Here is a 14,191-nt window from a genome sequence, read left to right as displayed (position 1 = left end):
GGCAAGGATCCCCTCGTGTAAAACCCCCACCCCGGTCTTTGGATGTAAAAAAAAAAATATTTTTGAGATGTATGCAGTCTGAGCAAGTGAAAGATCACACAGCGAAGCTCTGTGAACGACTTCTCACGTTCTTCGGAAGTACTAGGGGTCTGATAGGTGATTGATTTTATTACGTTTGTTTTCTATCTATCTATCTATCTATCTATCTATCTATCTATCTATCTATCTATCTATCTATCTATCTATCTATCTATCTATCTATCTATCTATCTATCTATCTATCTATCTATCTATCTATCTATCTATCTATCTATCTATCTATCTATCTATCTATCTATCTATCTATCTATTATCTATCTATCTATCTATCTATCTATCTATCTATCTATCTATCTATCTATCTATCTATCTATCTATCTATCTACCTTGCAGGACAAAAGCGTGCCTCAGGATCAACGCACAAAGTTCGACACCTGTGCCACGGCATGCGCCGATCTTATGCAGGTACTCTGCGTATTTTCTTCTTGCCTTTATTAGGGGTCGTGAGGACCATGCCTTGAACAGCATACACATCCTGCCCTAATCCGCGCGTGATGCCACATACTTTGATTTCACGGCAGAGAAGGCCCGATGGACTGGTCGTAAGCAGTCTGCACTCGTGTACGGCAGCGCCTGTCACATTCCTGCATCGGACTCAGACGTTAAACCTGATCCATCGATCACGTACCAAGGTGGCACGCGCTTGAGCCAATGAAAGTTACATATTTAAAAAAAAAGGCGCATCAATTATTGACGCTTAGTTAGAATTGGGATTGATCCCTCCTTATCGTAGAGGGAGTTCCGGAAAACGTTGATTGCCTCTGTTATGCGAGTGATAATTAGGTGCAGTCCGCCTTGCACCGCATTGTATGCACAGTGTGGAGTCGCTGCAAAACCGAGCAAATTCCGACGTCGCAGGCTGTGAAAGATGCATCGAACGCGGTCATGTCAGAGCTTCGCATGACGGTGGAGGAATACAACAGAGGTGAGCGGAGAAATGACGCGTTTTGCGCGTAATATTGCAATAACGTTCGTTAGCCTAATTCTGACGTCCCCGAATGCTTTGGAAAACACGGAATGTTTGTTCGTAAATCACGCTTCTTATGTATGAGCAAGAGGGTCACTCTTACCATTGGAAGAAAAATTTGTTTGAGCCAGAAACAGAGACAAAAAAAATGAAAGAAGGGTGGGGGTGCGGTCACGAAATTCCCGCACCAGCTCTCGCTCTCTCTCTCTCTCTGTCTGAAGGCGCAAATTTCAACAGCGTCTGTTCGGTAATTATTTTGTTCATTGCTAGTCGGCAAAGAAAGAACGAGATTGGTCTGGTGGTCCTCTTCGAATCATATTCCTTCGGCATAGAACGATAGGAAGCTGTTATGATTCCTTTAGCAAAGCAGCCCGAAGGAGTACCTACTTAACCATGGACTACTCAGGTTTCCAAGCTGGAGGGAAAATGAGTAGAAACCCAGCAAGATAGGCAGAAAGTCTGCTAACGGTGCTTGAAGTTCCCCAAGAATGCAGATCGCATTAAAATTGTGCAGGTGCCATCGACTATGACTGTCATTGTCATTGTAGATGAATAGACCGAACAAACGAACGAGCGAATGGTCGAACGAGCGAGCGAACAAATGAACGAGAGAGCGAGCAAACGAATGAGTGAGTGAGCGTGAAGGTTAACAAGAGTCCGAGCTGCGCAGCAGGGTCTCCCAGGTGTCTCTCCTACCTATTTTGTGCGCTCCCCCGGGAGAGTCCGCACATTCCCATATTATGTGGTCGAGGGTCCCTCTCGCCCCACAAAGATTACATCTATCGCTCCTGGCCTCGGGGAACATGTGGTTCGCCATAACCGGGTGCGGATACGTATAAGTTTGCAGTCGTCTCCACGCGACTGCTTGTCTGTTGTTTAATTTCGGGTCTGGCGGGGATACCAGTCTCCTTATCCGTTGGACAATAAAGTTTATTCGATCTATCTAAGAAGTCGAGACAGGGAGAGAGAGAGAGAAAACGAACGAGCAAATAACGAACAAGTTCCGTCGTGCCGGGCCCGACCACCAACCACGAAGACGGCCGAAAGAGCCAAAGAAAGATATTCGCTTTACATTTCAACGGCACTAGGTTACTGTGTTGATGAAATGGCCGGGAGGATAGCGCGAGATCACACATGAATCGTAATCCTGCTCTTCCCGGCAACCTTGCCCAGCCGGGACGCCGGCCTTCCGGGAGCTCCAGCCAGGCACCTCCTGGAACTCCAACAAACAGAAGTTGGCCACACTGTACTCAGAGGTAACCATAGCGACCCATTAGTGTGGGTTTTGTTTAACCGTACCTGGCACACGGTGCACAATCGGGCGCATGGAACGTGAAATGTTTTATCTTTTTTCTATTTTGTTATAAGTTTTACCGAAAAAGGATAGAGTAAGAAAATCTAACTACAGCGATCGCATGCAAGCTGCCTTCAACCTTTGCAGACACCAACGCATTGCGCTCGCTCAAATTAGCTTTATCGTGATAGAGGTTCAATTGCGCAACATTTTGAAGGCACACACAGAAGAGAAACACACACTACAGAGGCTCTCTGTAGTGTGTGGCGCTCTGTAGTGTGTGTTTCTCTTCTGTTTTCGTGGTCAAAATGTTGCGCAATCGAACCTCTAATATGCTATACCAACACGCCCAGTCTTCAACCTTAGCTTTATCACATACCTTGCATCTTAGCAAGATTAAAAACCGAGTGTTTCCCAAAATTTGTCCGAAATTCCACAAACATAAGAAAGAGCAAATAACTGATATTGCTTTTACCACAGAGTCATTGCGTTTGAATATAACTCCATACACTAGTTAGACAAGTAAATGCGCAAATGAAACTAATCTTCGAGCAACGAAGCCATTTGTGAACTAGGTATGATGTGCGATTATGTTACGGCCCTGAGAAACACACACCGTTAGCGGTTAGCAGTCAGCCGTTAGGCTGACTCATGCTTTCAAGCGCTTGTTGCAGAATGTATCTTTCTTTACAAATGCTGTAATTCATCCACACATATTTAACGTTGCGCGCTCATTTATCATAATCTCCTTCCTATTTTCAGCAAATTTGATATTGATGATAGCTGCAGTTGTATTAGGATAGCGGCATAAATGCCGCACTGCTTATGAAATACAATTATAACGCTCCGGAGCGCTTGAAATTAGTAACTTCGCACCAGGACCTTTTTTTTAAATGTGGTTAACCACTGCTGAATGAAATCAACGACACATGATTTGCCATCATGTGGCGCTCCTTAGAGTACTTTCTTTATATCCCGCCTAATTGGTTAATTAATCAAGATCAATTATGTAATGTTTTTAATATACACTTTAGGCCCAAGTTCATTTCGTTACATTAGATAACCAGAGCTTCCCCTTTTTTTTCTTCAAATTTTAAAGAAGTTTAATGCGGAATAACCAACTACAATTCCCGTACTATAACTTATGAAAATGGAGAAGCAGCGATCGTGTTCAATAAATATTTGAGACGCTGATAATTAAGGCAGCAGCGTTGAAGTTTCACAACAATTTTCACTTATTATGTTCCTTTCTTTTGTTTTCTTTTTTCTTTGCACAATATACTCTGCCTGGCGTAGAGTTCTCTCGGGACACTTCGAAACAGCTCATAACCTCCGTATGGCGCTTTCGAGCACTCGCTTAAGGATTTTTTTACAAAGCCTGTAGTAAACTGACGCTCTTGAAAGTTTGGCCACATGTCACGCATAGCATTGCCCCTATGCTCTCATAATGCGAACTTTCTGGCACGTTGGATTTTTTCACGACATCCTGTAAATTTACTGCGTGGACTCTAGAATATGCTTCGAAACCTCTAAAATGGTATTATAAGTAGTCTTTTACATAGATCGCAACTAACCTACACATTTCAAGCTTTCTGAACACGTCACCCATAACATCACTCCAATTATCAGCAAATACATCACTGTTGCGACGTTTGGTTTCCTCGGAGAAGCAGATAAATGTTCTAAGCGTGTTATATAATTCCTGCAACAGTTAAAAAGACCTGGGTTTAGCAATTTTCATGTAGCTGCTAGTAAACTGAAACTGCAAATGTTCCTGCACATCACCCTTAACTTTCTACGCATTCCCTCCGCTTATAAACTGCGCCAATCACCTGGTTCTTCCAAAACACACTGAAAACACGAATGTACCGGTATAGAACGTTTTCGAGAGTTTCCAGTCATGCTAATAGTTTCGCTGTAAAACGTCTTGCGGCAGATGAAAGCCGCACCCGCATGTTCCGCCATACGCGTTCGGTCACATAGTGCGTGAGCTTAGGAGAGGGCTACTGGCCAATAAGCCTACATATGCTGCCTCATGACATCAAGGCTGCCAAAGTTGAGACAACTGAATCAGCGGGATGGATCAGAGAACCACCTTATTTTCTTGGATCTGCTCAGTGTTATCCCCAACCACGAGCAGAAAAACAAAAACTTACGAATTATGTCACAATGTATACTGTAACGCTCAAATGCTGCTATCGCATTCCCATAGGTGGTCACTGTGTACTGTATTGCTCAAATGCTATCGCATTCTCATGTTCTCGTAGATAGTGCACTGTAACGCTTAAATGCTATCGTGTGCTCACCGATAGTCAGTGTACTGTAACGCTCGAATGCTGTTGTATTCTCGTAGATGGTCACCGCCTACTGTAATGCTCAAATGCTATCGCATTTTCATATTCTCATAGATAGTCAGTGTACTGTAACGCTTAAGTGCTATTGCATACTCTCATAGATTGTCAGTGTGCTGTAACGCCCACATGCTATCGCATTCTCATCGATAGTCAGTGTACTCTTACCCTGAAATGCTATCGCATTCTCATTGTCACCAAAGGTGAATTCTGCGATAACCTTCCCCCCAGGTCAAAGCGAAGGACTTCCCCACCATGTCCGACTTCGGCATCTTGGCACTCCTCAATCCCTACGGTGACATCTTCGAGAGAGGGTGAGCTGCGGCGCACACGAGTTAAAAATATTGTCTGGCGCTTATACCGTCATCATCATCATCAGCCTGGTTACGCCCACTGCAGGGCAAAGGCCTCTCCCATATTTCTCCAACAACCCCGGTCATGTACTAATTGTGGCCATGCCGTCCCTGCAAACTTCTTAATCTCATCCGCCCACCTAACTTTCTGCCGCCCCCTGCTACGCTTCCCTTCCCTTGGAATCCAGTCCGTAACCCTTAATGACCATCGGTTATCTTCCCTCCTCATTACATGTCCTGCCTATGCCCATTTCTTTTATGCGAAGCATATTACGAGGGCTCAACCCAGCTCCTCAGGCGCGGCGGTGACCATGAAATCACGTGACACCGTGACGTCACGACAGAGGAGAAGTGGCTTTGGCTCAACTCTTGCAAGACGGGCTGGGTGGGAATCGAACCAGGGTCTCCGGAGTGTGGGACGGAGACGCTACCACTGAGCCACGAGTACAACGCTTCAAAGCGGTACAAAAGCGCCTCTAGTGAATGCGGTGTTGCCTTAGAAACGCGCTGTTTCTAAGGCGTGCGTCTCTTGCTCAGGCGCACATTTCGTTGCCGCGCCGAACGCTGCTTTGCTCGACGCTCACCGCGTCCAATGCGGGGCGCGTAGTCGCTGCCCTGTAGCCCATTGTCTTACACCCCTTGGCGGGTCGACGGGAACGCTGTCGCGTTCCACTCTTGAAGGCGAAGAAGTAATGCATGAGTTGTTTCTTCGTCTAGCCGAACCAAATATAGCCAAGCAACAGCAGTTCACCAGGCTAAACAGTGGTTCAACAACTAAAATAAAGGCTAGTATGCTTCGCATCCTGGGCTTAACCTTACCTAAGCCACAGCCATTTTTTCTTGATTTCAACTAAGATGTCATTAACTCGCGTTTGTTCTCTCACCCAATCTGCTCTTTTCTTATCCCTTAACGTTGCACCTATCATTCTTCTTTCCATAGCTCGTTGCGTTGTCCTCAATTTGAGTAGAACCCTTTTCGTAAGCCTCCAGGTACCGTACATTGTGGTTTATAGTCCACAGAAGCGAATTTGAGTTTAGCATAAAACAGGCCTTCCCTATATATCCCGCCATGCCGGGAACGAACTTAAACCTAAAATTTGCATTTTTGCTCGAAAGGCGAAGCACTGATTGTGATAATAACGTTTAGCGTTGAACCTGAACTTCTCGTATGTTCGAGCTATACGGGGGTCCGATTAACGCGGATACGTGGGTACGACAAAATTTGTGGCACCCTTAAAAGCTGTGTAGGGCCTGTAATGATATCGCACAGGCTCCACCACGCCGCTCGTAAAGAGACGCGGCAGAAAAGTTATTATGACTTCCAGGTTTGAGCTCTGATATTGTTTCGCACTTTTAATATTTAAATATTCTGAGACGACTGCAAGACAAAAGGCATGCGCTGTGAGTGTTAGTTCGTGACATTTGCTTGTGGGCTGCCATTTTCAAAATTCTGAAGAATAATTTAGTCAGAAATGTAAAGGCCTGGTATGAGCAACCTTATGGATAGAATAGTGTAGCACTATAACCCACATATACAGCATGGCATAATGCATGGCATGGTATATGGCGTACATATATTTAAATACATGCGGATCTTCACGCCAACACCGACATCGACAGCGAAATTTCGCCTGGAGTGACCGTATAATATCTATCACAACAAAGTAAGTTTTCATCAATCCCCTCTTCGATGCCATCGCAATTGTTCTTGAAGAAAGGTGTCCCTGGCGTTACTACTTCATCTGCGCCGTGCACGCACTTTTATTTATCTACACTGTAAGTCGATTTAACCCTTAAGGGTGTTTTCTCTTTATGACTCACACGGGTGCAAGGGTATGAGTTATGCACCGACTTGCACCCTTACGGGTCCTTGAAGGTGTAAATCGGTTTGCAGTGTACTTACACCCACCATGGTGGCTCATGTGGCTGTGACGTTGCTCCGCTGATCAGGAGGTAGCGCGTTCGGTGCCTGGTTCCGCAATGTAAAAACGCTCGAGAACCGCGTTTCACGCGCACGTTCAAAAACAGCAGGTGGTCATAGCCAACCGAGAGCCATAAACTACGGCGTCCCTCGTAGCCCATCGTGCAGATTTAAGGAGGGGGTGGGGGAAGTTAACCCCGTAATTGAAATTTTGCAACTATAAGCGCTGACGGAACGCATAACCGCTAACGTAACGCATAACGTCCTTCAACCTGTCAGACATAACGGTGCCTTCGCCAACGTGGTCGTGCGTGGCAATGCTGGGCGCGAACTGAAATGGAGCCGCGGGAGTTTTGCAGGGGGGCTCAGATCGCGTGCAGCGCACTGCAACGATTATTTAAAGCGAAGAATAGCTTTTCTTGGCTCTTTCGACCGTATTCGTGGGCAGACGGTGTAAGGATGTTCACCGCCGACTCAACGCCCCCAAGGCAAATGGCATGTACCAGCAGAACGTTTTGTTGGGCTAGTATGTGCATACTCCTGAAATACTATAGCGCCAAACAGACGGCACAAGAGGAAGCGCTCGTCCGTGTCTCTTCTTCTTGTGTCGTCTGTTTGGCGCTATAGTACTTCAGGACAAATGGCATGTACTCTGGCACAACCGAATGGCAAGGGCACGTTCGTCGTGGCACGCGCTCACACGCGAGAGCATTGTGCAATCTGAAGGTTTTTGATGCTGCGGTGGAGTCCTCGCGAAGGACAGTCCTCTGCCCACTTGGCGGCTGCGAGAAAAGGCTCCGGCGGAGGAAAATGGCAGTCGCCTTCCGCCTCGTCGCTTGCGCCACTCGAGGCAATATACACACGTGACGACTCGGCTTTACACGTACGGCCACCTGTACTGCCGCTACAACACGTGGTGGTAAGCGGCTCTGTTCTTCACCGAGTTACGCACTGAAACGCACAACGGCGCCTAGATATTCTTACTGCAAGAATTACGTACGCCTTCGAGCGCTTCATTCCTTTAATAAAGCGAGTAGCTTTCCAGAAGCGTGCCGCTATTCGCTTGCATTGGCAATAGTCGTCGATGGTTTCTGCACAATCTATACGTTCCCACCCCTGAACATGCGTGTAAAAAGCGAGCCGCCAAGAGAAATTTGTATGCCGTGACTGAGACGGCGATTAAAAGGAATGGCAAGCATATATACGGGGCCATTTGATTTCTGAACAAGATTAGGTGCCCGCAGAAGCCGAGGCCAGAGAGCGCTGCAGGAACCATGGGAATAATAGCTAAAATGTCTGCAACTATAGCACCGATGTTGGCGCTTTTAGTTCCAGTGCGCGACTACTGCGCTCACGGCGCTTCTCACTCGTTCCCAAGGGCCTCAGTCTGCACTTCCACTGAAGGTGCTACGTAACTCGATCCAACGGACTATTGGCCGTTGCTGCAGTACTACCTCAGGACGGGTCCATGGCGTGTTGCGGAGAAGCATCGCTGAGCTAGGTGTATCGGTTGGCGGCTTGTAAATCTGAAGACGGAACTAAAACTGCAAGGTTTCTCTAGCTCCCACGTGATCAGGGCCGATCGCCGAGGGATACGTTTGGGAGTCGAGAGAGATGTGTGTAAGCGTCCAACCGGTATTCGTGCATTCTCGGACGACAATTAGCGTTTCCACAAGCTAACGAAAGCCCAAAGAGTCGGAGTAGTTTATGCGTTCTGTCTGCGCCTTCAAGCACTTCACAATAGCGCTGAAGCTTCGGCTGATATAGTATGCATATCTACTGCGCGTAGCACGACTGATACGTGTCTGTGGGGTCATCTATTTTGCGCCATTGCGTCTATTAAAATTTGGCATTTTGAGGTGTCATGTGTTTTTGTACGCCGGTGTACGTTTCAGTCGTTTCGAGGGGCGAGGGGCGCGCGAACTGAGAACGCGCGCTGCCTGAAGTCACGCCAATCCAAGACAGTGACAATGGCGAAGCCGCCTGTGTGATACAAAAGGCTAAGCGGATAGGCCTTGTTCCCACAACATCGAGAAGCAATCTCAAGAAAACCGTCCATATAACGGCAGGACTTCGCTACGGAGAAAGTCTGCAAAAACCGTTCACTACCCGTGAAAGGGGGACAAACGGGTTAGTCACGGCTACCCGTCAGGCCTAACGTAGGCAGGTCGCGTGCCGCCATGTGTTAAGCCATGACGCAGTTTCCGTAGAACGGGAATCCGCGGGAGTCCTCGGGAAAAAAAACCCGCTTCTGCTGTATAAAATAAAATCTACAAAATCACCCAAGCGAAGCCTGTGTTCGTCGCTTGTGCAGAACCCCCGGAGCGATATTTGCGTAAGCTAAGTGTCTTACGTGTACCTCAATGCCCCATCAAACCCCCCCCCCCCCCCCCCCCGAAAGCTCAAACCATTAATTAGTAGCGAGTAGCTGTGGGAGACTGCCCTGCGCAGCTCCGATCCCACCCTACAGGACCGAGTCCTGAGGTGGGCTGAGGAGGTAGCGGAGGCCTACCACGACTGGTAGACGGACTTCTAGCCACATAACGTGGTGATGGACGCCTGCTGGGACTGGACTACTTAGACCTCTCTCTCTCTCCCCCCCCCCCGGCTCCTCCCCTTTCTTAAAAGGGGAATAAAGTTCATTCATTCATTCATTCATTACGCGTACCTTGTTTCTAAAGCTCCCTAATGTATATGTGTGCCGCACTTCTTCTTGTGCAGCTTGAGCTACGGGAGCAATGCCTGCATCGCGGCGTTCGTGCTGCAAATGGTGGTGGCGTTCAGCTTCATCGTGGGCGCCTGGGTACACGACGCCGAGGTGCCCCCAAACAAGCGCAGTTTGATCTCCAACCAGACTGGCATCACGCTAGTCGTGTATGTCACTCCGTTTACGGTTTCTTTTTCTCCGCTCCTAACTTGTTTCAGTTAAAAATGGATACAAATCAATGTTTGTAATATATAAGAAAGAAAACTATAGCTTAAAGGGACACTAAAGGGAAACAATAAATCAGTTTAGACTAATAAAGCATTGTTTGAGAAACCTGCAGGCAGTCATTTCAAGAAAATAGTTTGAATGTTAGATGAGAAAATGAAGGTCCAAGTATCAGTATTTGAATTTCGCGCCGAAACGCCAGCGCCGGTACGTCAGCGTGACGTCAGGGATTCCAAAGTTTGTTTCCGCATTTGGGCCGCGTTGGCTAAATAAAGGTTCCCGAAACTTGGCATGTTTAATATTTGGTTCCTTTAGAACACAATGTAGTCAATCTGTACCGCTATATATATTTAGTAGGCCCTAGAAGATGCCATCAAAATCCAAGACGTCACAGCCCCCAGGTGCGGGAACACAAGTAGGCGTCGCCACCCGCATTTCGTTCTTGCGCTTTTTCTGGCTTACCAAACGTCTTATCGTTGTAAGAGTGGGGTTTTTGGTGTTGTAGAACGGTGATTTACTGATGCAGAAGAAATCACTTTTCACTTTAGTGTCCCTTTAACCCTTCTAGGCACCACTTGTTATTTTATACAAAAGTCATGCGTATTGTAACGCTACCCTGTCGCGTACGCCTGAGATGCGAATGGCGGAAGGTTAACACATCTTTAACTCTACAATATATGCAAGCGATTCTGTGCGTAGCGCTTCAGTGCCTGCTAGGTTATATGTGATGTGCAAAGGTGGAGTTGGAGTCGTCTTGCTTTGACTTATTTCTTTTGTTAGAAATGAGAGAACATACGTTCACTATAAATAATGAAAATGTGCAGGAGCAATAACGAATTCATAAACGACTCGCTGGTCTGGCAGTACCGGCAGCCACCATGTGTTAGTAAATGAGATATTTGGCTTAAAATGCTTTAGGATATGACGCACTATCTCATACGGGTTGTATCCAAAATACTCAGAAGTAAGCCAAACACCACCACCTTTAGGAAGATATGCTTCTGATCTGTGTAAAAATTAGGAAACGCAGAATATTCACAACTGTGTACATAGCGCGGTAATGGGTTAACATAATATACAGTTTCAATGAAGGATGAACATTTGAAAGACCAACAAAGGCTGACGTAAGGTGCGTCTTTGGAGACGACGTTTCGACAAGCGGAATTGTCTTCGCTTTGACGAAGACAAGTAGCTTAGCCGAAACCTCGGTTCTAGAAAAGTCCATTGTTATATGTCTCCTAGGTCCAGGACCAAAAAGTTTTTGTCTTTAACCTTCATGTCTTTGTGCTGAAAACGCGTAGATATATGTATTATATGCTTCTTCCCATATAACGAGGTGAAGTTTTATTTTACGTCATTTTATTTTTATTTTATACAAATTTTATTTAATTTAAAACTCCTGGAAGATTGCAAAATATCAGCTCCTCAATTTCGCTAAACATGGTATCACAGGTTCTTCATGAGAAACCCAACCTTGTTACTCCGTCTAGCTTTAGGTCCACCGTTCTAGGTTACACAGAGCAATCAGGTTGGTCCTCTTAAATTTCCTGAACCATGCTGAAGATGTTGATAAGCTCTGTAGCAAAAACTGAAATAGTCATTCTGGCAAATGTTTTCAGAAAATTAGCAAAAATAACTTGCTTGAAACTAAAATCAAATGACCTAAACAAAGATAGACCTTACATTCGAAATAACTATATAAAATTCACGCATACATACATTTTTAGCACCGTAACTCGTCGAGTACAAATGAAGCAAAAAATTGGGTCGAAGACCCAGTTGGTTTCGTGTTATTCGCAACACAAGTGTGTTGCGCTTCGTGCAGGTATGCGCTTGCAGAGTACAGCAGCAGAGTTTACGTGTCGATCGTTTCACCTTCAATCAAGATTCCTTTTTCACGCCTGCAGGTCGACCTTCTTCATGTGGCTCTTCACGACCGTCTTGGTCCCGTCGACCATCCTCTACATGCTGAGCGGCGTCATAGCGGCCAAGTACCTCTGCATGCCGTACGAGTACAACGGCGCAGAGGGACTCCAGCTGCTGGACAACGTGAGTAGCACCACCACGTGCGGCGGTAGTTCACCGAAAGACGAAGGCTTCAAGTGATGAACATTTGCAGAACGAGGGTGTGTTGCTGGGGCCAATGTTTCGAGAAGGGGACTCGTTTTCGTGCGGCACGAAGCAACGTCGACAGGTCCCTTTGTCGAAACGTTGGCGCCTGCGACGTTCCTTGTTCGACCACTGTCCATCACTATCAGCAAACGCGGAAACGCGATCTCCTGATCTATTTCCATTGCAGAGCCAAATTTGAAACGCAAATTTCGGCAAAAGAATACACGCGGCATGAGTAACAAAAGGATGTTTGCCCTTTCCTTGCATGTACCGCATTTACTGAAATGTAAGGCGCACTTTTCGCTCTGGAGAAATCAATGAAGTATGACAGTGGTGTTAAACTAGAGTGCAAAGCCGAAACTTATTTATGCAGCCCAAATACCACCCGCAGATCTCGGATCCCACATTTTCTTCTCGAAAGCTTGGCTTTGTTGTAGTGAGCATGCTGGAAACTCCTGCGAGCGCCGGAAGTTGGCCTATACTGGGTACAAATTGTAGTTCTTGCAGCAGAATCTCGTGGTAACTTCTTCAACCACAATTGTTGAGAGTGGCTTTCTTTAGCTCATGGCATTTTCGGCGAAGCATATTGGAAATGGAACCACTATACGTTCAAAATGATTATGTTGCAAGCGCTTTTAAACCGCAAATTTGGCACTATAATACCTGTGTGCGCTAACATTCATCAATGTTTTAGGACAGATGGAGCCACAATTTTTGCTTCTAACGTCTACGGTTTCCTGGTATTCCTCATGAATAGAGAGTTTCACTGTGTCCGGTATTCCGATATGCGGTAAGGTGTTTATGGATCACCGGGTTACCGGACGCTGGTAGTGCCATTGTGTGACGCTTCGTGTAACCACAATACCTTACAGACACGCATTCGTGTTCCATGGTGCTTTTGTCGAAAACAATTGAAAAGGGCAACGTGTTCATGATTACGCTGCTGCCGAAAATTTACGCCAGCCGCGAAGTAGAATACACTTGGTTGCTGCAATAATAGCTGAGCTCTGCGCCACAAGATCATGCCACCAACTCAGCCGCTAACGTTTACACCTCCGGTAACCCAGTAATCCGCAAACGCCTTTGTGTTTGTAGGAATGCCGTACATGCTAAAACCCTCTACGTATTATGTTTACAAACAAGCTTAAGCGCTCTAGTTTTATCGTGTACGCATACCATTTTACTATACGAAATACCGGTACACCAAACTACAGCAGTCCTGGTTGGATACATTCCGTGACGCTTTTTCCAACCATACGACGAGTTAGAAATGCCATGCGACTCAGTTGTTCTCACCAAAAAAAAAAAGAAAATGAAATAAGCTCTGAATGGTCACTTTTTTTTGCTGCCATCTTTACGCCAGAGGTTAAGTATAGCAGAGTTGTTGCAGCTTTAGTTCTGTCCGCTTTAGTTGAGCCCAGCGTCACGAACTCAGTGTGCTCAGCGTGTCCATTATTCGGGTATTCCGCAAACGGTAAGGAAAGGATAATTTTTTGCACCATTATTTACATGTTGAACGGTGTTCTGGTAGCGATCTACCCATGGTCGAGACCTTTGGCATCTGATAGTGTTTTTACTATCTTTTCTGTGTGAGTTGGTTTTTTTATATTGTAACCTATATATCGAGCATTCAAGAAGAACTTCATGTTCATTTTAGCGTTAGAAGTATGACGTTATAATTATCCATTTAACGCATTAATTGTAAACTATGATTGCTGGTGATGGCTGTTTGCAGAAAAGGTAGTGGGTTCGACTCCCACCGGTGGGCAAGCCGTCCTTTCTCTCATTTTGTCTTTCCTTTTAAGAGGAACATGATATATCATATCACAAATTCAACTTTATTTCCATGAAGCATTCCGCATTGATTACAAAAAACAGTCGCCTTCAATGTGTTCCAGTTGTTCATAAACAATGAGAACCTTTCTTCTCCCCATTTTCTCACTCATTGCGCCTTAAGGAGTACACAGATTTTGGCTGTTCCTTTAATTTTAGCAATCTAGGGTATAATAAAAAAGCCGGCTTAATTATGTGCATCTCTCCTTTCTACATTGTCAGGTAACAGCGGCACTGTACATTAAAGGCAAGTGGGATCCCATCGAGAACCAAGACTACGAACTGTACAACACTACCTACAAGCCGGGACAAGTGATAAGGTAAAACTC

The 14,191-nt window shown here is 45.8% G+C and overlaps 1 protein-coding gene across 3 annotated transcripts in view; it reads left to right on the top strand.

Moving 5' to 3' along the window:
• LOC139050646 (uncharacterized) overlaps positions 1-14,191 on the top strand; it is a 53,800-nt gene that overhangs the window by 15,038 nt on the left and 24,571 nt on the right. For all 3 annotated transcript variants that reach the window (XM_070527236.1, XM_070527235.1, XM_070527237.1), the window contains exons 8-14: positions 433-504; positions 958-1,024; positions 2,240-2,322; positions 4,943-5,025; positions 9,707-9,859; positions 11,825-11,966; positions 14,085-14,182. In XM_070527236.1, coding sequence (XP_070383337.1) covers positions 433-504; positions 958-1,024; positions 2,240-2,322; positions 4,943-5,025; positions 9,707-9,859; positions 11,825-11,966; positions 14,085-14,182 — 698 coding nt within the window. The remainder of the gene's footprint in view (positions 1-432; positions 505-957; positions 1,025-2,239; positions 2,323-4,942; positions 5,026-9,706; positions 9,860-11,824; positions 11,967-14,084; positions 14,183-14,191) is intronic.

This window comes from Dermacentor albipictus, chromosome 10 (genome assembly GCF_038994185.2).
Source record: "Dermacentor albipictus isolate Rhodes 1998 colony chromosome 10, USDA_Dalb.pri_finalv2, whole genome shotgun sequence".
In the NCBI taxonomy this organism is placed as follows: Eukaryota; Metazoa; Arthropoda; class Arachnida; order Ixodida; family Ixodidae; genus Dermacentor; species Dermacentor albipictus.
Note: the sequence above shows the minus strand (reverse complement) of the source record. Positions and strands in the feature narration are given on the sequence as shown.